The 24,557-nt window shown below is 46.9% G+C and overlaps 3 protein-coding genes across 4 annotated transcripts; all 3 read right to left on the minus strand.

Moving 5' to 3' along the window:
- Positions 1–925: 925 nt before the first annotated feature.
- LOC136503774 (wall-associated receptor kinase-like 14) lies at positions 926–5,946 on the minus strand. Its single transcript, XM_066498747.1, has 3 exons — positions 4,822–5,946; positions 2,749–2,823; positions 926–2,451 (listed from the first exon to the last, which is right to left on the minus strand). The coding sequence occupies exons 1-3, from the start codon at positions 5,600–5,602 to the stop codon at positions 1,163–1,165; spliced, it is 2,145 nt and encodes a 714-aa protein (XP_066354844.1). The 5' UTR covers positions 5,603–5,946; the 3' UTR covers positions 926–1,162.
- A 2,630-nt stretch (positions 5,947–8,576) lies between these two features.
- LOC136467628 (uncharacterized) lies at positions 8,577–16,905 on the minus strand. The gene is made up of 8 exons (XM_066466393.1): positions 15,899–16,905; positions 13,699–13,773; positions 13,199–13,401; positions 12,879–13,089; positions 12,547–12,784; positions 11,818–11,971; positions 11,287–11,630; positions 8,577–9,195 (listed from the first exon to the last, which is right to left on the minus strand). Exons 1-8 carry the CDS (start codon positions 16,746–16,748, stop codon positions 8,577–8,579), a joined length of 2,694 nt encoding a protein of 897 aa, XP_066322490.1. The 5' UTR covers positions 16,749–16,905.
- Positions 16,906–18,022: 1,117 nt separating this feature from the next.
- LOC136503785 (conserved oligomeric Golgi complex subunit 6-like) lies at positions 18,023–24,232 on the minus strand. 2 transcript variants are annotated; one of them, XR_010770759.1, is made up of 12 exons: positions 23,771–24,232; positions 23,641–23,693; positions 23,101–23,248; positions 22,853–22,960; positions 22,442–22,509; positions 21,968–22,091; positions 21,752–21,898; positions 21,391–21,651; positions 21,027–21,311; positions 20,031–20,174; positions 18,567–19,194; positions 18,023–18,216 (listed from the first exon to the last, which is right to left on the minus strand). XR_010770759.1 is itself a non-coding variant. In XM_066498755.1 (11 exons), the coding sequence occupies exons 1-11, from the start codon at positions 23,984–23,986 to the stop codon at positions 18,688–18,690; spliced, it is 2,061 nt and encodes a 686-aa protein (XP_066354852.1). In that variant the 5' UTR covers positions 23,987–24,232; the 3' UTR covers positions 18,386–18,687. The 2 variants fall into 2 exon arrangements, 1 of the variants encoding a protein (XP_066354852.1); XM_066498755.1 differs by lacking the exon at positions 18,023–18,216 and having other exon boundaries at positions 18,386–19,194.
- Positions 24,233–24,557: the final 325 nt, after the last annotated feature.

The raw sequence follows: 24,557 nt of genomic DNA on the forward strand, positions 1-24,557 counted from the left end.
CTCTTACTTCTTTTCTTCACCCGAATTGGGTTTAGGGTTCGATGAACTCTCTGCTTAGATCCCTAAACGAATCTATCACCTCCTTCTAAATGCTACTATTCGGTTTTCTTTTCCAATAGGCTAGATCTACACCTAGTTAGGCCTCCGATACCATTGATAGACCTAAAACTGGATCACTAGCCATAGATCTAGCGTGGCTACTTGTTTTTTGAATAAACAGTGAGTCCTATAACATCTACTAGTACGTGATAAGAGATAGAGTGAGAGAGAGAGAGAGGGGTGAAGGGGGTGCAAACCATCAGCCGTCTCGGAGGAAGACGGGCTCGCCATCGCGGTGCTTGGTGAAGACCCGGTGGCGGTGCTATGTCGAAGGGCGGCGGTGCTGTGGCGGCGTTGGCCGATGGTGGTGCTTCCCGTCGCTGGCAGCGCCCCCTCTGTGATCGGTTAGGGTTTAGAACTGTAGGTGGGGTGCTAGGCGGCTCAGGCGAACCTCGTGCTTGGCGCCCCGGCCCCCACATCTTATTTATGGTGCTGTGCGACGGTGGCCCACCAACCATGTTAGGGTTGGGCGCCCCCGATCAGGACGCGGATCCAAAGGCTCAATTGACCGGTGAAGGTCAACTAACACTAGTAACCAGCCAGGTCCCATGCATTCTTGTTGTTTCCTCACCCACATGCCAATGGAGCCAGCACTTGCTTAATGGTAGAACAGAGCTCACGTAAAGGTGCAGAAGTTACTTCAATGTCTCGCTGAAGCCAAATCCGGTCAGCCATTGATTTTTTTTTTCGAACATGCCTTGGCAACGTCAGCTATTGATTTACTCGAGTACCGATAGAAGACTAGATTTTAAAACTGAAGCAACCTAGGAGAACCGACCTGGTTTTATATTAAGAAGAAATAAGCATCAAAATTCGATTCGATGCAGACTTTGAACTTATGTGGCTTGTATGTATGTATATCTACACCCTCAACCAATTGCTGCCTTGGCTCTGTTCCTAGCCAAGACTGAATTTCATGTACAGATAGTCCCAGATTAACGGGAGGGAAGAGGGAACGAACGACGCGCAAGAACAGATCAACAGATGCATCGTTCTTAAATGTATATCTAAGCTAGCTAGCTGAAACTTGGAGCATAGAGGACGAGCAATTGGATGTTTCAGTTCAGTGCAGGGAGCAATTGCCCAGCAAGCTGTTGGAGGAAGGGGAGCTCCTCTCGCTGAACCACCTCTCCTGCACGGACACAGGGGACTCCACTGCACCCTTCGCCGCCGTCTCTTGCACGACCAACGACGCATTCACCGCGGCCCTCTCCGTCCGGCTTCTGCCGGCACCCCACGACCTGTCCGTGCCGCGCGTCGACGCTACGGACGAGGAGATCGACGACGACGTCGACATGAACGCGGCGTCATCCGCCGATGGCGCCCACCCGCTGCGCTGTATCTGCTCCAGCTCGTCGGCGACCTCGGTCATGGACGGCCTCATCTCGCTGTGGAACGCCAGGCACCGGAACGCCAGCTCGGCCACCTTGTGGATGGACGAGAGCGTCCACGCGTCCCTGTGCGGGTCCAGGCACGGGTCGACGATGTCGTCGACGCAGCCCCTGCCGATCCTGTCCACGGCGAGCTGCGCCAGGTTGACCTCGCTGGGCGCCCTAGCGAAGTCGACGGCCTTCATGGCGGTGATGATCTCCACGAGCACGACGCCGAAGCTGTAGACGTCGCTCCTGTCGGAGAGGTGGAAGTTCTGGTGGTACTGCGGGTCGACGTAGCCCGGCGTGCCCTGCGGCGCCGTGGAGATGTGCGAGGAGTCCCCCATGCCCATGTTGCCCATCCGCGACAGCCCGAAGTCGGCGACCTTGGAGTTGTACTCGTAGTCGAGCAGGATGTTGCTGGACTTGATGTCGCGGTGGTAGATGGGCGGGTGCACCTCCGAGTGCAGGTACGCGATGGCCTTGGCCGTCTCGGCGGCGATGTGGAGGCGGACCGTCCAGGGCATCGCGGCGGGGCCTCGCTTCCGCTGCAGGTGCTGCGCCAGCGTGCCGTTGGGCATGAACTCGTACACCAGGATCTGCTGCCCTTGCTCGATGCAGCAGCCGAGGAGGCGGACCAGGTTGCAGTGGCACACGCACGACAGCAGCTTCACCTCGTTCATCACGCAGTCGACCCCGCCGCCGTTGTCGCGCGGCCGGATCCGCTTCACGGCCACCAGGCGGTCGTCGCTGAGCCGCCCCGCGTACACGGTGCCGTAGGCGCCCGTGCCCAGCCGCTTCTCCTCGGAGAAGCCGCCCGTGGCGCGCTCGATCTCGCGGTACGAGTACAGGGGCACCGCGCAGGAGGCCTCCGACAGGAACCGCTTCGTGCTGCGCTTCGTACGGATGGACGCGGACCGGCGCTTCAGCAGTTGGTACGCCAGGCAGGTCACGCCCGTCACCATGGCGCCAAACATGATCCCTGCGCACGTGTACAAATTCATGCTCAGATTTTTTTTTAGAATCAAATTCATGCTCATATGAACAGTGGTGTGAACGTCTCGGAAAATGAAGCCCAGCCCAGCCCAGTCTGGACTGCCACGATAATCTAACCCAATCCGCAAACGTGGATCATGTAGGTCAAATTATTGGGCCTTCTGCGGAAAATACAATAGGCGGGCCTGATTTAACCTTACTTTCCTAGGAGTATTCCCTCCTTCAGCAGGGATATTATTCTGAATATTATCAGGTAGTAGATATTATGAGCAACTTATATTACCTGCCACGAGAAGGGCGATTTGGATCGTCTTGCCACAATCTCCAGATAGGTAGTTTGAAGGATTGCATTTTGGAGCTGAAACCATTGAATCAAAGTGTCAGATTGAAGAAAATATAGATCAGGAGACACGTCAAATTATCAAAGCAAATTCCACACGTTGAACAGTTTAATATGCAGTCCGAACTCTGAAGGATTCTTGTGTTTCAAAAGCAGCCTATCATGCACAATTCCGGGCAGCATCAGTTAGACACAAAAAAATGTTTATATGGCAGTGCACAACCACACCAGTAGCATTGGATTACTTCCCACGTCCAGGAATGATAAGCATATTTTAAACATAGAAGAAACTCAAATTTTATATTTTTTTACTAATAGTTAGTTATATGCAAGTTTACGGCATAATTCAGTGCCTCAGCCCGGGATGAAACATTAGAAGATTGGTGGCTGGCTTCCTGCGGAGCCACAAGGCAAGACAAATGAGAACGATTGTGGTGCTTTGATGCATACGACTTAGAAACATCTGGAAGGTGGGAAATAGAAGACTCTTTGATGGCAAACTAAACTCGTCGGTGCAAAACCGGCGATAGAAGAAATCGCCCTCATGAGAGTTGCTTGTGGGCCTGGGGAATGTAATGGTGTTGCTAGTTCCAGTTCTGTTTTACAATTGTTTTCGTCTTCTGTTTGTGCTGAGGCACATTGTATGAATGCTTAACTGGTGGTCTTTGGAATATAAAGACCGGGGCTCTGCCCTTGAACTCTAAAAAAGAGTTGCTTGTGGGAAGCCTTGCATAAGCTAATTGGAAACTTGGCTACATCGCTAATGGTCTTGGGTTCTTTATGTACTAAAACCATGTATTGAACTCGCATTCTCTTCTTAAGGCTTCGTTCAGTTTGGTGGGGATTGGAGGGGGTTGATTAGGACTAAAGCCCCTATAAGTCAAAATATCCCTCAATCCCTTCGGGTAGAGTACTAACTGAACAAAGCCTAAACGATATGCAGTGCTCCTGCAAACTTTTAGAAAAATTATGGCATAAAAATTGCATCGATAGGTTTTTACTAAAAGTGCCTATAAGATTATTATTTTTAACAATTCACGACATATTATAAGAGAAATTAAGGGTAACAATTTACTTGGTATAACTTCTCTCTGGTCAAAATACGTTTATGATTCTTAGACTCCATTTATTTTGTAGGTGTACATATTTTACACGCGAATTTGTTTCTTCTCTAAACGACTACCCAATCCACCAACAAGAATCCCCTTTTCACAAGTATGTACCAAGAAAGGAGGCAGAGATATTACCAGCAGATTTTCATAGAGAGAAGTTGGTAGGCAGAGCCTTTCGTGGTTTCATTAGTCGTGTCTGTGGTTTGGGGGTTTCGTGACCCCGTTCGCTTCTCTTATAATTCATACTTTTCAGCTTGTTTTTCAGTCGGAATAGTGTTTTTTTCTCACAACAAATTAGCCGGAACAGTGTTTCGCCTTTTTTTTTTCAGCGAAACGAACCCCCCATTATGGGTCTGTTTGGAACTTTAGATTGCCTACAACTAGTGTTAGTTCAAACCTTAAGGAACATGATCATATTCTTTGTTCTGGGATCGTTTTTACGTTAGTTGTCATGACGTAAAAATATTTTAAAAGTATCGCACCACTATCATTCCACGTTCCTTATTTTGGGAACATGGCACACCTATTAGTCTTATTGAGGTGGATTATTTGCCAACTGAAGGACTAGTTGTTAGTTCGGCGCTAGACTAAAGTTTAGTCCACCTACTAATTTACATATTTGAATAGATTAGGACTATTTTTTAGCTACTTGTTAGCCAAGTAATGTAAAGAGGTTGATACATTACGAATGTATTGGTACGTGGTTTTCTCAGACGTCGATATGATTACGGCCAGTTGATAGCGGAGCCCATGGTCCAAGCCATTCTGGTGGCCCGAGCTGGATGCAAGAGCGGAGTCAACCATTCTAACAAATTCGCTAGCTCGCACAATTTGACTCACCAATTCAACCAACGATACTCGGAGCCGAGAAAATAATAAGCATTAATCAAATGACGTCACTGACCTCTCCGGCAACCGGTGCCGTCGGCGAAGCCGTCACCGTCGTACCCCTCGGGGCACTCGCACCGGAACGCCCGTTGCCCAGCGATCGGCGTAGTGACCAGGGTGCAGGTGGCGTGGCGCGAGCAGCGGCACGTCTCGCCGACCACCCACCACTCCAGTTCCATCACGCCCAGCAGCAGCGCCCGCGCCCGCGCCGGCGCCGGCGCGTCCCAGTAGCTCGCCGCCGACACGAGCCCGGTGCATTCTGCGGCGAGCGTTTGCATCTCGGCTCTGTTGAAGAAACGTTGGTCGCTACCGCTGCTGATCGGTGGTGGGACTACTGGTGGCAGGACGCAGCGGATGGGCTCGGTGGTGTTGCACTGGGACGACCTGTCGAGGTACCTGTCGCCGTCGCTGCAGTTGCTGGTATGCGACGGCGAGGCGGGGCTGCACGCTCTCACGACGAGCGCGTTCTGCGAGCCAGGCGCGTAGCTCTTCGAGAAGAGCGCCTGGATGGAGGCGTTGAGTCCGCGGGAGCAGTCCTGGGGCAGGGAGAGGACGACGGCGCGCGCCGTGACGTTGTGCACCAGCAGGCCGAGCTCGCGCGCGCCGCCGACCCACGCGGTGCCGTTCGCCTGGTCGTCGCACCCGAGCGGTATCTCGCAGCCGGGGGAGAAGCCGAACGGGTACTGCACCGTCAAGCCCCCGCAGCTCCGCGCGCAGCTGCCGTTGCCCGCGGCTGCCGCATGCAGCAGCTGCAGCAGCCACGGCAGGAGCAGCAGTGCCGCCGCCGAGCCCTGCATCGATCTCTCTCGTCTCCCCTCGGAAACTCACTTCGCTGGCCACCGAGCGACGCGCCTCATCTCTCCTTAGTCAAAGACCGGCAAGCTGCCGCCGCCGCGGCGTTGGCGTAACGAGGAGAAGGCGGGGCGGGCGGCGATGGGTTTGGTTTGGCTGAGGCGCGGTTGGACAGGTGCGCTTGCCGCCGCGCCTGGTGTCTTTGGTTTTTTGCGTTCCATGGCGCAGAATTCCGCATTAAAACCGGGGCCATTCGGACCAACGACCAACCTACTCCTAGACTCCTACTGCTCCTCTCATGCCCCATAATGTACTGTACACCGTACACGCAGCTCAATGCTGGCCCCCGCCGCACGTACACGTCTGCTGCATTCCTACATCGACCATGGGGATCCGCCAAGCGATGGCTTCGTCCTCTTGGCGACTCCTTGCTGGGGTCGTGTATCGCGTCACTTTAGAGGAACGCGGGGAGCTGTCGTGATGTGCAGGGCGCCCGTTCCTACACGGTCCCGTCCCGTAAAGATCGCTCTCCCGTCGCGGTCATGGCTTAGGCCTAGGCCGTCACACATCATCCCCGCCTGCGTGGACCGGCGACCTCGACGCCGCCCGTTCCAGTTCCGTTCCACCATCTCCACACGTTGCCCACCTCCCCCACTTGTCATTCCGCCCGCCAACGCACGGAAGGGAGCCCGAGTGCCCGACCTGATCCACAGCCAGGGCACGGGCAGACAGCCCACGATCAGACCAAATGGACGAGAAAAAACGGCAGCAATTGGGCAATCTTTTATTGTAGGAAAAAGGAAACTAGTAGCGTGCGCAGGCCGGTTCAAAAGTCCACGCGGCTGCTTAGATTACGAGGTGACAGGTGAGTTAGGTAAGTAAGGAGACCGTGAGCAGTTTGCTAACGTAGTTCACGTTTGATCAGCTAAAATAAGTTAATACTCCCTCCATTATAGATGATCAGTCATTCAGTCTTTTCTAAACACATACTAGCTTTCATTATGCGTCTAAATATATGTTCTAATGACTTATCATAATTTTCTTCTTATGTGAAAAGATTCATAATAGAACTATCGTGTATTGAATTTAGAGAGTGATGTAGCCTACCACAATGTAATCGATGCCAGAAAAACTAATGCGCATGCCATCAGCACCGATGCTCAAAGCTCTTCTTGCCGCACAACGTTCAGCATCGAGGTGCATAAGCATGTGGGCCAAACCTTTCACAGAACGACCAATGTTTCTTGCACTCGATTAAGTGTCTATTAGCCAGCTGAGAAATCATTTTTTATTTGGCTAGCATCGAGTCATCTTCTTCTCTCGCTTGGTAGAATTTTGGAGTTAGCATCGGTCGCTGTAACTTTGATGATTCGATGCTTATAAGTACTCTCTTTCTTCTTTCAGCATCGACATATTCCTACGTTGTGACTAGTCTTATGGGGGAGCGAGAAGGGTTGTTTTGGAGTGTAGAAAAGATGGGAGTGTGATTTAGAAAGTGAGTATGACGGATCAAAGAAATTTCTGTGTTTTAATATTAGATATAGATAAAGGATTTAGGGTTCCAGCAGACGATTTACCTTAAAATGGCCGGAGCTATAGCCTCTGTACAAAAGGTTCAAAGGAAGAGACATAGCATGCCCATATGCACTGCGGAAATTAAGGATACTGATCAGACGACACTTCAGCCTAGACAGATTATTTCAAACCCAGGTAACATGTCTGACAGATTATTTTTTTTCTTCAAGCTAGACAGCCTTGGATCTTGAATTCTTGACTGCCAACAACTGTTTCCAGTTTCCACACCTGCCAAACTTCAGCGTGCAATATAATGAGCAAAGCACAATATAATAAGCAAACACAGAAACAATATAAGGACAGCTGAAGCAGAATCTGCTGCAGGTGCGCGGTACTGAAAATAATCGAGAATTATGATTGAGCTTTGATGTTTTACTGAACTGAAAAAATGGCATTTTATATCAAAGCTATTTAACATGCTTGGATAGTAGCTTTGGTATACAACTGGTATCATATTAATCGGTCAAGCTGTACCTCAAAAATACAGCACTGAAGTAAAAAATAACTTTGATATATAAAGTAAAAAGGAATAGAGGAGACAGTGAGACACTAGATAATGATACATGAGTTCAGAAAAAGAGTCACCACTTCAATGTTTCTGTAATCAATTGAACCCACAGCTTGTAGTCGGAAATTTACATCGCAAATGTTTCGTGCATGAAACACCTCTACTTAACATAGTATCAAAAGGCATGGTGCAAAGACCTCAGATTTCCAGTATAGTTCTTATCTGTTCAGGAGAGTGCTTAACCAACGACCTTGGGTCAGGATAACTGTTATTTGGATCCATCACTGCACTGATATTATGGGTCTGTTTGGAACTTTAGATTGCCTACAACTAGTGTTAGTTCAAACCTTAGGGAACATGGTCATATTCTTTGTTCTGGGATCGTTTTTACGTTAGTTATCATGATGTAAAAATATTTTAAAAGTATCGTACCACTATCATTCCACGTTCCTTATTTTGGGAACATGGCACACCTATTAGTCTTATTTAGGTGGATTATTTGCCAACTGAAGGACTAGTTGTTAGTTCGGCGCTAGACTAAAGTTTAGTCCACCTACTAATTTACATATTTGAATAGATTAGGACTATTTTTTAGCTACTTGTTAGCCAAGTAATCTAAAGAGGTTGATACATTACGAATGTATTGGTACGTCGTGGTTTTCTCAGACTACGGCCAGTTGATAACGGAGCCCATGGTCCAAGCCATTCTGGTGGCGCGAGGTGGATGCAAGAGCGGAGTCAACCATTCTAAGAAATTCGCTAGCTCGCACAATTTGACTCACCAATTCAACCAACGACGCTCGGAGACGAGGGAAATAAAATAAATATAGTAATTAAATGACGTCTAGCTGCGCGCGCGCGGGCGCGGTGCACTGACCTTTCCGGCAACCGGCGCCCTAGGCGAAGCCCTCTCGGCACTCGCACCGGAACGCCTCCTGCCTTGCGTCCGGCGTGGTGACCCGGGTGCAGTTAGCTTGGCGCGAGCATCGGCACGGCCCGAGCATCCACCACTCCAGCTCCATCGTGGCTAGCAGCAGCGCCGGCGCCGGCGCGTCCCAGTAGCTCACCGCCGACACCAGCCCGGTGCATTCTGCGGCGAGCGTTTGCATCTCGGTTCTGTTGAAGAAACGGTCGGGGACGCGGATGTTGTCGTCGCTGGTTGGCTGTGTCGGCACGACGCAGCGGATGGAGTCCGCGGCGCCGCGGCCGCACTGGGACGAGTTGTCGAGGTAAGCGCTAGGGTGGACGCTGCAGTTGCTGATGTCGGCGGCCAGGGAGGCGGGCCTGCACGAGCTCACAACGAGCGCGTTCTGCCTGCCGGGCGCGTACGTCTTCGTGAAGAGCGCCTCGAGGGAGGCGTTGAGCCTCCGGGAGCAGTTTGGGCGCAGTGTGAGGAAGAGCGCGCGCACCGTGACGTTGGACACGAGCAGGCCCAGCTCGCGCGCGCCCCCGAGCCACGCCGTGCCGTTCGCCTGGTCGCAGTCGAGCGGTATCTCAACACATGTTATTAGTCTCCTGCAAGGATTCCTCAAGCTACTACCATATATTACCTACCACTAGTTTGAACAAGGCCTTCGGATCTGAAGCTACTGCAGGCGATAAAAACAAAAAATCAAGTGGCAGGAGTCAGAGTATTGCTCCATGAAACTCTCCTACAGCATGCGCTACAACTACATTCAGGTAGCGTCCAGCAGCGCAGACACGCTCCTCCAATCCTTATGCCCAAAAACTTGCTGGCCACCAAATCAAACTCATCCACCTTCCGTTGGTACACCATTTGACCCGTGCGTCCGCGCAAACACAAAATGTTGACGAACCAAAATGATTGAAATCCAAAATCACCTGGGAGACAAATGACAGCACGCACCTTCAGCTTTAGTAATCGACGGAGACGACGAGAGAAGCACAATCCTTCGCCGACGGTGACGCCAGGAGCTCGCGTCGGCACCTCCACGTCCGCCTCCGCCTCCACCCCCGCACCCGCCTCCGTCTCCGGCGACGCCAGAGCCGGCGCTCGAGTCGGCACCTACGCCTCCGTCTCCGGCGACGCCAGGACAAAGCGCACTCTATCTCCTCCGCCGAGTGTCTGAATCGACCAAGGGAATAAAAAAATGAAAGATGGACTGAAATGGGCCTAGTACACAGAAACAAGCCCGTCACGCGGGGAAGTGACCCAGAAACAAAGACACACCTCAGATTGCACGAATCTCAGGAATCACAGCCATAGAAAACTGATTGATTAAGAGACACCGTCGTGTCGCTCGAACTTATGTCCCGTTCAGCGAAATAACAGTGTTTTTCTCTTACAACAAATCAACATCAGTCATTTTTTCAGCCAGCCTAACATTCGATAGATGAATAGAAATTCTGAAAAAAGGTCGTTCTCGCTTCCTGAAAAATCAACGACTTTTAACTTTGAGTAAATATATTTAATAAAATATTAATATTTATGGTACGTAATTAGCACCATTAGGTAGATCGTTGAATATATTTTCATAATAAACTCATTTAGAGATGTAAATGTTGTATGTATATTCTACAAACCTAGTTAAAATTGAGAAAGTTTAACCCAGCACTATTCACACATCGATTCTTTTTTAAAGACGGAGGGAGTATGTTGCTTTTTGTTTGGTTGCTCCGGCCAGTAACCGATAGCGGCGTTATCAGATTACGGCCTGTGCAATCCCGTTGCCCCTCCTCCGCGGGTGTTATCCGATCCGTAGCCGGCCGCAAGACAATAAAAAGATGAACCAAACAAACCCCACGTTCCTTTCCCATGCAACACATACCACCGTAAGCTGATTGCATTTACGTTGCCACTCCCACCACGGAACCAAACAGCACCTTAATTATAAAAATAGATATCCTTACTATCTTCCATACTCTTAATTGTTAAAATAGGTATCCTTGCTACCTCAACTACTCTCTCTCCTTGAATAATCAACTTCTAGAGTTGTCCGCAGTTAAACTTTAGTTTTATATGAAAAATACTAATACCTGGACATAAAATTAGTGTAATTAGATAGAACATGAAACTTTAATTTTATAGAAAGACTAATGTTTGTTCCTATGTATGTGTGCCCTATGTTGTGGTGGACAAACTATACACTCTTTGTATGTGCGTTGATTTCCCTCTCAAATGTAGCATTTCACTTGTTGTTTGCCAGAGCTTTGGGCGACAAGTAATTGGGCACTACAGAACCAATTGCACCCGAGGCTTTGTTTAAATTCAGGGTGTAAAGTTTTAGGGTGGCACATGAAAGTGTCGTATAGGGTGTTCGGATACTAATAAAAAAATAAATTATAGAATCCGTCAGCAATCCGCGAGACGAATTTATTAAGCCTAATTAATTCATCATTAACAAATGTATTACTGTAGCACAACATTGTCAAATCATGGACTAATTATGTTTAAAAGATTCGTCTCGCAAGTTAGTCGTATACTATATAATTAGTTATTTTTTAGTCTATACTTAATACTTCTGTTGAAATATTCGATAGGACAGAGTAAACTTTACGGGGAGCGATAGGACAGAGTAAACTTTACGGGGAGCGATTAAACCAGGCCTGACTCTTGTAGTGGAATAGTACCGCTCTACGGTCTACCGCGGTTCCAGCTCCGAAACCGTCACGCTGTTCTCGGAAACAGGTCCGATCGCAGAACGACGCCCAAAGCTCACTGCATTTCCGCGGGCAGCACGCCGCGATGAGGCGCCGCTTATGGATATGGACCCGGAGCAGAACGCCGGTCTGGACGGCTTTTGCAGGATCGCCGACCGTCCGTCCAGCATCAGGACGACCTCCGACGCGTCTGGCCTGGACCTGGGGTCCTTCTGCACACACAGGAGCCCGATCTGCACGCAGGCGAGTGCCTCGGTCCTGGCGTACTGCCCGCCCAGCGACGCGTCCACGGTCTCCGCGACGGATCCGCGCCTCCACTTCTCCCAAAGCTGCAGCAGAAAGATGGTATAATTAAGCACGTTGACCATCGAGGAAGAAGCTTTGGCATGGTCTCACGCAGTGGCGGGGATTGAAGGGAGCTGGTCTCTTGGTGCACCAGCCGTCCCCTCCCCCCCCCCCCCCCCCCCCCCCCCCCCCTCCCGGTCTCACGTGACGTGCCGGTAGGTGCTCACGTACGTAGCTCAGCAGATTCCTGTTGCTGCCATCTTCAACCGACGGGCTGCTGTTCCTTTGGCCGGTCACGATCTCAAGGACGATGACCCCGAAGCTGAACATGTCGGATTTGGTCGAGACGTGCCCGTAGTACGCGTACTCCGGGGACATGTACCCGCTGCATGCATCAAGAGGTACACGCGTGTCGTGTTGAGTTGTAGCTACTGGAGCTTCGTTAACGAGATTTTTTTTAGATAATGGATAAACATCCGGCCTCTACATCCGTAGATGTACACAGCCCAAAATTACAGATAATGATAAAACCAAAAAGAAAGCCAAGGTCTTATAACATGACCAAGACGCTAACTTAAACAATAAAATTGTTTCCATCCGTTATTGGATATCTCTAGAGCAATAACTTCTAATTTCTTGCTTATTGTCGAGAGCGCGTCCTTAGCTTGCTCTTCACGCTGCAGCTGGGCCCAGAAGCGTAACCAGTACGCTCCCCTGAAAATGACCTGCATAATAGAGTTAGATTTTATTTTATTAAAAACAACATCATTACGGCATCTCCAAATAGCCCAACACATAGCAGCCACTCCCACCCAAATCAAATTTCTAATCCTTTTATTTTGATTAGACAGCCAGTTACCAAACATGTGGCTGATTGATCTAGGTTGAGTTAAACTAGTAGCAAAGAAGATAATCCTCCAAATCATTAGCTACAATGGCCTGCTACGATAGGATACTCACAGGGTTCCAACAGGGCGTCTGGTCACCTCTCTGGTCTCGTCTCCCCAGAACGCTGTGGCCAGTCCGAAATCCGAGATCTTGGGTGTCATGTCGGAATCCAGCAGGACGTTGCTGGGCTTGAGGTCCCGGTGGATGATCCGCAGCCGGGAACCCTCGTGGAGGTACAGCAGGCCGCGCGCGATCCCGCTGATGATCGTGTATCTCTTGCTCCAGTCCAGCGCTTGCTGCTGCCGTCTCCCTGCATCACTCAGAGAAGGATCCCAGTGGGAGGGATTGTACAGTGGGACATAGCCTCAACTTGTGTGCAGTGCAGAGTGCAGAGGACCGCCTACCGAAAAGGATGGTGTCCAGGCTCCGATTTGGCAGGTACTCGTACACGATCAGCTTCTCCGTTTCCTCCAGGCAAACCCCAAGAAGCTGGACCAGGTTCTTGTGTGCCAGCTTGGCGGCGAGAATGAGCTCGTTTTTCAGCTCGTGGAAGCCCTGCGAGGACCCCTTGGAGAGCCTTTTTACTGCAACGCATTGTCCATCCTGAAGCCTGCCCTGCGAACACACAAGGTGCAGTGCAAACTACTTGTCATCAGGCATCAGAGAAATGCTGAAGATGGCCGTGCTTACAAACTCAAAATTGGTTCAGACTGACTGACATTACCTTGAAAACTTCTCCGAAACCTCCCTCTCCCAGCTTGTTTTCCGCAGCGAAGTTACCGGTTGCCACCCTCAGCACCTGCAGGGTGAATTTCTCCGTGTGAACATAGGTTGTGCTGAGCTTCGTACGGATGGACGCGGACCGGCGCTTCAGCAGTTGGTACGCCAGGCAGGTCACGCCCGTCACCATGGCGCCAAACATGATCCCTGCGCACGTGTACAAATTCATGCTCAGATTTTTTTTTAGAATCAAATTCATGCTCATATGAACAGTGGTGTGAACGTCTCGGAAAATGAAGCCCAGCCCAGCCCAGTCTGGACTGCCACGATAATCTAACCCAATCCGCAAACGTGGATCATGTAGGTCAAATTATTGGGCCTTCTGCGGAAAATACAATAGGCGGGCCTGATTTAACCTTACTTTCCTAGGAGTATTCCCTCCTTCAGCAGGGATATTATTCTGAATATTATCAGGTAGTAGATATTATGAGCAACTTATATTACCTGCCACGAGAAGGGCGATTGGGATCGTCTTGCCACAATGTCCAGATAGGTATTTTGAAGGATTGCATTTTGGAGCTGAAACCATTGAATCAAAGTTTCAGATTGAAGAAAATATAGATCAGGAGACACGTCAAATTATCAAAGCAAATTCCACACGTTGAACAGTTTAATATGCAGTCCGAACTCTGAAGGATTCTTGTATTTCAAAAGCAGCCTATCATGCACAATTCCCGGCAGCATCAGTTAGACACAAAAAAATGTTTATATGGCAGTGCACAACCACACCAGTAGCATTGGATTACTTCCCACGTCCAGGAATGATAAGCATATTTTAAACATAGAAGAAACTCAAATTCTATATTTTTTTACCAATAGTTAGTTATATGCAAGTTTACGGCATAATTCAGTGCCTCAGCCCGGGATGAAACATTAGAAGATTGGTGGCTGGCTTCCTGCAGAGCCACAAGGCAAAACAAATGAGAACGATTGTGGTGCTTTGATGCATACGACTTAGAAACATCTGGAAGGTGAGAAATAGAAGACTCTTTGATGGCAAACTAAACTCGTCGGTGCAAAACCGGCGATAGAAGAAATCGCCCTCATGAGAGTTGCTTGTGGGCCTGGGGAATGTAATGGTGTTGCTAGTTCCAGTTCTGTTTTACAATTGTTTTCGTCTTCTGTTAAGGATGTATGTTTGTGCTGAGGCACATTGTATGAATGCTTAACTGGTGGTCTTTGGAATATAAAGACCAGGGCTCTGCCCATGAACTCTAAAAAAGAGTTGCTTGTGGGAAGCCTTGCATAAGCTAATTGGAAACTTGGCTACATCGCTAATGGTCTTGGGTTCTTTATGTACTAAAACCATGTATTGAACTCGCATTCTCTTCTTAAGGCTTCGTTCAGTTTGGTGGGGATTGGAGGGGGATGATTAGGACTAAAGCCCCTATAAGTCAAAATATCCCTCAATCCCTTCGGGTAGGGTACTAACTGAACAAAGCCTAAACGATATGCAGTGCTCCTGCAAACTTTTAGAAAAAATATGGCATAAAAATTGCATCGATAGGTTTTTACTAAAAGTGCCTATAAGATTATTTTTTAAACAATTCACGACATATTATAACAGAAATTAAGGGTAACAATTTACTTGGTATAACTTCTCTCTGGTCAAAATACGTTTATGATTCTTAGACTCCATTTAATTTGTAGGTGTACATATTTTACACGCGAATTTGTTTCTTCTCTAAACGACTACCCAATCCACCAACAAGAATCCCCTTTTCACAAGTATGTACCAAGAAAGGAGGCAGAGATATTACCAGCAGATTTTCATAGAGAGAAGTTGGTAGGCAGAGCCTTTCGTGGTTTCATTAGTCGTGTCTGTGGTTTGGGGTTTGATATTATGGGTCTCTTTGGAACTTTAGATTGCCCACAACTAGTGTTAGGCCTTGTTTAGTTGGTGAATTTTTTTGGAAAATGGTACTGTAGCATTTTCGTTGTTATTTGACAATTAGTGTCCAATCATAGTCTAATTAGGCTTAAAAGATTCGTCTCGTGAATTTCGTCTAAACTGTGTAATTAGTTTTATTTTTTATTTATATTTAATGCTTCATGCATGCGTCCAAAGATTCGATGTGACGAGGAATCTTGAAAAAATTTGCAAAATTTTGGGAACTAAACAGGCACTTAGTTCAAACCTTAGGGAACATGGTCATATTCTTTGTTCTGGGATCGTTTTTACGTTAGTTGTCATGACGTAAAAATATTTTAAAAGTATCGTACCACTATCATTCCACGTTCCTTATTTTGGGAACATGCACACCTATTAGTCTTATTTAGGTGGATTATTTGCCAACTGAAGGACTAGTTGTTAGTTCGGCGCTAGACTAAAGTTTAGTCCACCTACTAATTTACATATTTGAATAGATTAGGACTATTTTTTAGCTACTTGTTAGCAAAGTAATCTAAAGAGGTTGATACATTACGAATGTATTGGTACGTGGTTTGCTGAGACGTCGATATGATTACGGCCAGTTGATAGCGGAGCCCATGGTCCAAGCCATTCTGGTGGCGCGAGCTGGATGCAAGAGCGGAGTCAACCATTCTAACAAATTCGCTAGCTCGGACAATTTGACTGTCCAATTCAACCAACGATACTCGGAGCCGAGAAAATAATAAGCATTAATCAAATGACGTCACTGACCTCTCCGGCAACCGGTGCCGTCGGCGAAGCCGTCGCCGTCGTACCCCTCGGGGCACTCGCACCGGAACGCCCGTTGCCCAGCGATCGGCGTAGTGACCAGGGTGCAGGTGGCGTGGCGCGAGCAGCGGCACGTCTCGCCCACCACCCACCACTCCAGTTCCATCACGCCCAGCAGCAGCGCCGGCGCCGGCGCCGGCGCGTCCCAGTAGCTCGCCGCCGACACGAGCCCGGTGCATTCTGCGGCGAGCGTTTGCATCTCGGCTCTGTTGAAGAAACGTTGGTCGCTACCGCTGCTGATCGGTGGTGGGACTACTGGTGGCAGGACGCAGCGGATGGGCTCGGTGGTGTTGCACTGGGACGACCTGTCGAGGTACCTGTTGCCGTCGCTGCAGTTGCTGGTATGCGACGGCGAGGCGGGGCTGCACGCTCTCACGACGAGCGCGTTCTGCGAGCCAGGCGCGTAGCTCTTTGAGAAGAGCGCCTGGATATGGAGGCGTTGAGTCCGCGGGAGCAGTCCTGGGGCAGGGAGAGGACGACGGCGCGCGCCGTGACGTTGTGCACCAGCAGGCCGAGCTCGCGCGCGCCGCCGACCCACGCGGTGCCGTTCGCCTGGTCGTCGCACCCGAGCGGTATCTCGCAGCCGGGGGAGAAGCCGAACGGGTACTGCACCGTCAAGCCCCCGCAGCTCCGCGCGCAGCTGACGTTGCCCGCGGCTGCCACATGCAGCAGCTGCAGCAGCCACGGCAGGAGCAGCAGTGCCGCCGCCGAGCCCTGCATCGATCTCTCTCGTCTCCCCTCGGACCAACGACCAACCTACTCCTAGACTCCTACTGCTCCTCTCATGCCCCATAATGTACTGTATACCGTACACTCAGCTCAATGCTGGCCCCCGCCGCACGTACACGTCTGCTGCATTCCTACATCGACCATGGGGATCCGCCAAGCGATGGCTTCGTCTTCTTGGCGTCTCCTTGCTGGGGTCGTGTATCATGTCACTTCAGAGGAACGCGGGGAGCTGTCGTGATGTGCCCGGCGCCCGTTCCCACACTGTCCCGTCCCGTAAAGATCGCTCTCCCGTCGCGGTCATGGCTTAGGCCGTCACACATCATCCCCGCCTGCGTGGACCGGCGACCTCGACGCCGCCCGTTCCAGTTCCGTTCCACCATCTCCACACGTTGCCCACCTCCCCCACTTGTCATTCCGCCCGCCAACGCACGGAAGGGAGCCCGAGTGCCCGACCTGATCCACAGCCAGGGCACGGGCAGACAGCCCACGATCAGACCAAATGGACGAGAAAAACCGGCAGCAATTGGGCAATCTTTTATTGTAGGAAAAAGGAAACTAGTAGCGTGCGCAGGCCGGTTCAAAAGTCCATGCGGCTGCTTAGATTACAAGGTGACAGGTGAGTTAGGTAAGTAAGCAGACCGTGAGCAGTGTGCTAACGTAGTTCACGTTTGATCAGCTAAAATAAGTTAATACTCCCTCCATTATAGATGATCAGTCATTCAGTCTTTTCTAAACACATACTAGCTTTCATTATGCGTCTAAATATATGTTCTAATGACTTATCATAATTTTCTTCTTATGTGAAAAGATTCATAATAGAACTATCGTGTATTGAATTTAGAGTGTGATGTAGCCTACCACAATGTAATCGATGCCAGAAAAACTAATGCGCATGCCATCAGCACCGATGCTCAAAGCTCTTCTTGCCGCACAACGTTCAGCATCGAGGTGCATAAGCATGTGGGCCAAACCTTTCACAGAACGGCCAATGTTTCTTGCACTCGATTAAGTGTCTATTAGCCAGCTGAGAAATCATTTTTTTATTTGGCTAGCATCGAGTCATCTTCTTGTCTCGCTTGGTAGAATTTTGGAGTTAGCATCGGTACTCTCTCTTTCTTCTTTCAGCATCGACATATTCCTACGTTGTGACTAGTCTTATGGGGGAGCGAGAAGGGTTGTTTTGGAGTGTAGAAAAGATGGGAGTGTGATTTAGAAAGTGAGGATGACGGATCAAAGAAATTTCTGTGTTTTAATATTTGATATAGATAAAGGATTTAGGGTTCCAGCAGACGATTTACCTTAAAATGGCTGGAGCTATAGCCTCTGTACAAAAGGTTCAAAGGAAGAGACATAGCAAGCCCATATGCACTGCGGAAATTAAGGATACTGACCAGACGACACTTCAGCCTAGACAGATTATTTCAAACCCAGGTAACATGTCTGACAGATTATTTTTTTTCTTCAACCTAGACAGCCTTGGATCTTGAATTCTTGACTGCCAACAACTGTTTCCAGTTTCCACACCTGCCAAACTTCAGCGTGCAATATAATAAGCAAAGCACAATATAATAAGCAAACACAGAAACAATATAAGGACAGCTGAAGCAGAATCTGCTGCAGGTGCGCGGTACTGAAAATAATCGAGAATTATGATTGAGCTTTGATGTTTTACTGAACTGAAAAAATGGCATTTTATATCAAAGCTATTTAACATGCTTGGATAGTAGCTTTGGTATACAACTGGTATCATATTAATCGGTCAAGCTGTACCTCAAAATTACAGCACTGAAGAAAAAAAAAACTTTGATATATAAAGTAAAAAGGAATAGAGGAGACAGTGAGACACTAGATAATGATACATGAGTTCAGAAAAAAGAGTCACCTCTTCAATATTTCTGTAATCAATTGAACCCACAGCTTGTAGTCGGAAATTTACATCGCAAATGTTTCGTGCATGAAACACCTCTACTTAACATAGTATCAAAAGGCATGGTGCAAAGACCTCAGATTTCCAGTATAGTTCTTATCTGTTCAGGAGAGTGCTTAACCAACGACCTTGGGTCAGGATAACTGTTATTTGGATCCATCACTGCACTGTAAATGAGCTCATAAGATTCTGCTAGAGCTCTTGCCAAACCATAGCAGGCATCTGAACGTAACCTTGGAACCTGCAGTTGTTCAAATTCAGGCAAGGAACCTTCTGTTCCAGTCACAATGCCATAGAATGCCTTCAAGCATTCCAGAAGCATTTGTGGCGACGTCTCGATAATATCTGCCAGAGGCTTTGCATCAGCCTTGCTACCATACTCCTTTATGTATGGCATCTTATTTGATAGTCCACATTTCCTAAGAATGCTGTCAACTTCTTTATCGACAAGGGCACGAATATGTGCTTCAATCATAGAGCGCAGGCTGTTTACATAGCTTGTAGCAACCTCCTGGCCCATCAATGGCTCCTGAATAGCTGACAAGCAGTTGATGAGGTAGACTTTGGATGAAGATTCGGCACTCTGCATATTACATCGAATGAATAAACAAAGTGGAAATGCCCAAGTGGTTAAGTATAAAACAAGATTAACTTTCTTGGGTGAAAAACAAATGTCCAATTTGATCATGAAACCAAGAGCACGCAATTTCCATCTGGCAATGATTTTTTTTTAGTGCAACATAAAAAAAAAATCGGTATCATTCCTCTTTAATTACATTCTAATGGAAAGAGGCAATCAGGAGAAATTAATATCAAAGCCACAAAACCAATCATGAAATTCAGAACATGTGCAGTTTCCTCAGAGCACTATTAAGGAATGGAAGAATGACATGTTTACAATTTAGCAGTTGAACAACCATGACTGTTTCTCTATATCTAATAACATTGGAAATAGAATAAGAAATAAACTAGAAAAATGTCAGAATTTTGGTATTGCAACTGTAAGGAACTTTTAAGACATCAGCTTGCACATCATTTATATTTCATTAGACCATGTGATAACCAGTTGCAATAGAATGAGAAAGAACTACGAGAAAAAGGATGCTATGTTCAGTATTGCAGTCAGATGAAACTCTAAGGGTTGGCACACAATGTCCATGCTCTGTTAATCTAAGTGAACCCCGGTATAGACAAGCTATACCCCCTCAGTTCAGTGGCTACATCTTTCCTAATAGGATCTAGTCATCCTATATACTCCCTCCATTCCAAATTATAAGACGTTTTGGCTTTTCTAGATACATAGTTTTTGTTATACACTTAGATATACATAGCAAACACAATGTATCTAGAAAAGCCAGAACGTCTTATAATTTGGAATGGACGGAGTACATGGTAAATATTAAAAGTGCTGCTACTAACCAGAACCGATGTAGATAAATTCTTAGACAGAATAGCATCAACTGATATAGAATCCCTGCTATTTCCACTAGGATCAGAGCTTGTTCTACCACGCCGCCCAAGTGAACCTTTTGACTTCTGTGCCTCTGCAGCTTGCTCACACATCTGAAAAGTTAGGAATATCAGTATAAGTACCACATAAGTTATGCTGCAGATAACAAAGAGATATTCTGCTGTAACAATAAATGCTAATAAAATGAAGGATTTTACAATAGAAATTGCTGGGCTATCACTCAGTATAGAGTATAACATTTTGTAGCAGTAGCACATACCATAGCATTTGGCTACTTGGCATGTATGACTACAATAACCTAAAAGTGCAGTAAGTGTATTGTTGTAGTGAAGTAATCCATCTAACTGCTACAAGTGGGCTTGGTGCTATGTGAGAAAATACACGCTATTATATCAGGAGAGGCTAGAACTACTTCATATAATGCTATTAATTTTTTTTTAAAAAAAAAACAGTATCAAATTATGCAGAATAATGACTTCCACTGCTATGGTGGTGCTAGTAGCCTGTCAGGCATAGCTGTCCAATTTGTTCATCATCTGACCAAATTGCATCTTAACACATTCAAATCTGTCCAGTATTTGAAGTACCTTGTTCAAGTCCTAGTCTTCTCTACACGACTCCTTTCTTTGACTGAAGTATGCTGTTCGAAATCATTACATTAAGCTTCTTTTTATTTCTAGAGGATATCAGTATCAGTATCAAATTGATGCATGAGGATAAGCCACACAAAAAAAATGATGGCATTAAACAACTGAAGAGTGAAAATATGTTGCTAACTTGCTATTAGTGCTACTGTTCACAATAACTCTGTAAGTCTGTAAAATCATACCATGGGTACAATTAGTAATAGAATATCAATGCTATATATGATAACAACACCCATCAGATATTTGCATAACATTATATTTATAAGGCAAACCTGACAGCTGACACAGAAAGCTCACCTGAATTATAGGATCCAGTAATGCAGAAATAACAGGGTCAAAGTTTGGTCTTTTTCCAGAGGCAGGAAACATCATGCTATTGTAGGTATCTATGAGCTCAAGCAGCAAAGAAATTCCTTCTCTAACAGCTGGTGGGGGAGAGAGATCAACTGCAACTAGTGGAGGATATCGCAATAACTTCTCTCCCCGACTCTTCAGGATATTGAAGAATGTCTGCTGAGCTGCATCTCTAAGTGACCATATTGTATTGCACAGTGCAGTGTCTTCACCCAGCAGTTCTGATATCTAAATGATAAGAAAATTATATGTAAACGGAAACACCTTTATATTTACTTAGCTCCAAAAGGCACTATTCGAGACTCACCGTGTAACCATAGAATTCCAAGGTATTGCTAAGTTTGAAAGAAACTATCAGGCTTGGCTGTGACTGCAAAACTTGCTCAACTCGAACTTTAAATGGCCGACATGCTCCTTCAAATATTCTATCAAGCACAAAAGTTACATCAGGTTCTCCTCTGGAGGAATCACCATCTCTACCAGACTGACGTCGAGAAGTTGGACCGCTGTCAGTCATTGCATCAGGATCAAGCAAGACAATTATAAGCTCTCTTTCTGATGCCAGGGCCTTCACAAGTTAAAGAATGAACATTCAGGTGCATGATTTGAAAAGAATTATTACATGTTGGCCTATGTCTAGTAGTATAAGGGTAGAGTAAGAAGAAAACCTGATGTAGCCAACCGAGCATTTCGCCTGCATAGCGAAGAGGATCATGAGCATGCACCTCTATTGGTCTTGGGAGCCCTCCAGGTCCACCTCTAGTAAGAGCACTTATAAACCTCCTGAATAAGGCATGGTGCCTCATGTTGGCAACCTGTGAATGAAGATAGCCACCATGAGTTTGAGGTAGTGCTAACTTTGCTATATAAAAGGTATAGATTACCTCCTCTGCACAATACTTGAACAGTACACGTCTTTCCTTCAGGCAGCGAACAGCCATTTTCAAAAGCTCACTTACTTCAGGATTGTCAGTATCACCTAATTTTTTACATTCAGCTTGAACCCACCTGATAAAACAATGAAATAGATGTTGCATGTTAATACCCCATCTGATGATATAGTAAGTAGTACTCCCACCGTTTCAAATTATAAGTCGTTTTGGCTTTTACAGGTACATAGTTTTTGTTGTGCACCTGACATAAGCTATGTCTAGATACAAAATATAAAGTCGAATGCTAGTTTGGCAGTACATATGTATCCTGAAAAATGTCAAATTGGAGCACTGGTCACTACCAAAAATGCAAGGAAAAAAAAACATTTTACTTGTTCGTTTCACAATATTTCTCTGATTTCATTGTAATCGGTGATTCACAATGTTCTTCCACTGAAGAAATCAAGTGACTATATAGGGAAATACCTGCATAATCTTTCATAAGCCCCTTCTTGGTACACAGACATCATATCCATAAGCTCCAAACCAGCACGCTAGAAATATAAAAAAATGGACATTTTATATAAACATCTAATGTCGTTTGATAAGGAAACTAACTATTGGAAATTTGGAAAGATCACAATGTCAAATCATTGTTTAGTATAATCCATACTTGGCTAGCATTTTGGGAGAAAAAACAAAAATCCAAGATTGAAGTTCGCAATTATGATATCCTGTTGTGTTTTTTCCCTTAATAAAATGCACAGTACTTGTTTTTCTCTTTAGGGTTTCATGAACATGACTACCTTATTATCAGCAGTTGATAATCCACCTTTCTGAGGCATCAAAGGCAGAAAGGCTCAAGGCCACCAAACTTCGAGGACAAAGCAATGGTACCTGGTGGTGTGTTCGCAGCAGGACCTTGCAGTTTGAGTGTATTTCTTGAACATGCCACAATGCTTTGAAGAATTTACCATCTATCTCTTCTTCCCGAAGTGCATTTATCTTTTAACCATTTACAAAAGAGCAACACATAAAAATCATGAACAAATACAATCATGATGTCCGCCTTAAGACAACGTGGCATCAACATAGCAAACAAATATCATTTAATGCAATTAGTTTTGCTTGGATAGAAAATGGACCTCTTCATTTGAAAGTTGGTAATCCCGCAGGAAGCATGACACAATTTCTTGCCGCTGAGTGATAACCTCAAGTTCCTGTTGCAACCCCTCTGTTGTACTAATGATGTCCCCAGTACTTGCACTACAACTGCTCAATGCTTCCTCGATCCTAACATAAATAAAAAGAATATAAACGAGTAGCAGAAGATGGAAGCACACCTTGAGACTAAACGGACTTAAAGGACCAAACTTGGGTAGTACAAGAAACCATATCATGAAAGTTTAAGCCTATATTTTATTACCTATAGATAAAAAATGTATTCAGCAAGAAAAAATGCTGTTGGAGAAACAGAATTTCTAGGTAGCATTTGAGAAAGTGTAACATTTCAAGCTAGCCCGTTGCAACTATAGCACAGCCCTAATATCTCTTTATTGCTTTTGTTAACACTCACTATAAGATACTGATTATTAGTTACTGGTTCTTAATATTCCATGAGCAATTTCCGAGTAAGCAGAACAGACAGCAGAAACAGCACTAGGGCAATGAACAAAGCAACTCACTTCTTCCAGGAGTCGTTCAGCGCGTGCACCTCCCCCTCGACGCGATCCAGCGCCTGCGAGCAGAGCAAAGCAATCACCAAACAGGGCACAGCGGCTCCGTAAGGAGGAGGGGCAGGTGACAACACCGCACCTTGTGGGCGGGGAGTGAGGCGTCAAGGAAGTGGCGGTTGATGGCGAGCGCGCGCTGCTCAATGGAGGACTTGAGGTTGCGGCGCGCCTGCGGGGTGTTCTGGACGTAGAAGGTGGAGAGCGCGCCCAGCGAGGCCAGCAGATCCGGGTTATCCGTCCGCGTCTCCAGCACCTTCTTCAACTTCCGGGACACCCCCGGAGCTAGCGCCGCCGCCATCCCGCCCGCTGCCGTCACGGATTGTCGACCGTGATCTCTTTTCTCCGCCCCCGCCTTCCTCCGCCTGCGAGAAGGGGGTTTGGTAGTTCGGGATCTGAGAGGACGGAGGAGTGAAGATGGGTCGACGACGCCTCGGCAGTAGTAGCCGGACGCGGGGAAGGCAAAGCTTCTGCACTGCAGCCCGTGTGCCGATGTTGGGCTGTTGGCTGCATAGTTGGGCTAAATTTTTAGAGCCCATGATAAACCCAATAAGCTGATTCCTTCAGTATTCTACTGCTTGCCGCTTCACCATCTTCCATCCACTCAACGCGTTGGCCGTCCACTATCATCAGATATTTTTGTCCTTTTTAGATCGAGATTAGATTTACTATCAGCATGCTATCTAAACCACACGTCCACAATGTCCAGCATTTTAGTTGTTAAAGTTAAGTAAAAATAGAAAATATTCTCTCCAGAACAAATTTTCATGCTGGCATACATAATTTGATCGAGAGTAAAATGCACTGTAGGTCCTCAAACTATTGGCTCCTTCCCATCTACGTCCTCAAACTATCAAACCAACTATCAAGGT

Source organism: Miscanthus floridulus, chromosome 1 (genome assembly GCF_019320115.1).
Source record: "Miscanthus floridulus cultivar M001 chromosome 1, ASM1932011v1, whole genome shotgun sequence".
NCBI lineage: Eukaryota > Viridiplantae > Streptophyta > Magnoliopsida > Poales > Poaceae > Miscanthus > Miscanthus floridulus.

Coding starts and splice junctions, on each gene's coding strand:
- LOC136503774 (XM_066498747.1), bottom strand. CDS start 5,602: ATGCAGGGCTCGGCGGCGGCACTGCTGCTCCTGCCGTGGCTGCTGCAG. Junction 2,824..4,821: donor CGGCACCGGTTGCCGGAGAG/GTCAGTGACGTC, acceptor CAATGGTTTCAG/CTCCAAAATGCAATCCTTCA. Junction 2,452..2,748: donor AATCGCCCTTCTCGTGGCAG/GTAATATAAGTT, acceptor ACACGTGCGCAG/GGATCATGTTTGGCGCCATG.
- LOC136467628 (XM_066466393.1), bottom strand. CDS start 16,748: ATGGGGCATGAGAGGAGCAGTAGGAGTCTAGGAGTAGGTTGGTCGTTG. Junction 13,402..13,698: donor AATCGCCCTTCTCGTGGCAG/GTAATATAAGTT, acceptor ACACGTGCGCAG/GGATCATGTTTGGCGCCATG. Junction 9,196..11,286: donor GTTTCGGAGCTGGAACCGCG/GTAGACCGTAGA, acceptor GAATCCTTGCAG/GAGACTAATAACATGTGTTG.
- LOC136503785 (XM_066498755.1), bottom strand. CDS start 23,986: ATGGCGGCGGCGCTAGCTCCGGGGGTGTCCCGGAAGTTGAAGAAGGTG. Junction 21,899..21,967: donor TCAAGTATTGTGCAGAGGAG/GTAATCTATACC, acceptor CTTCATTCACAG/GTTGCCAACATGAGGCACCA. Junction 20,175..21,026: donor TACTGGATCCTATAATTCAG/GTGAGCTTTCTG, acceptor CTAACTTTTCAG/ATGTGTGAGCAAGCTGCAGA.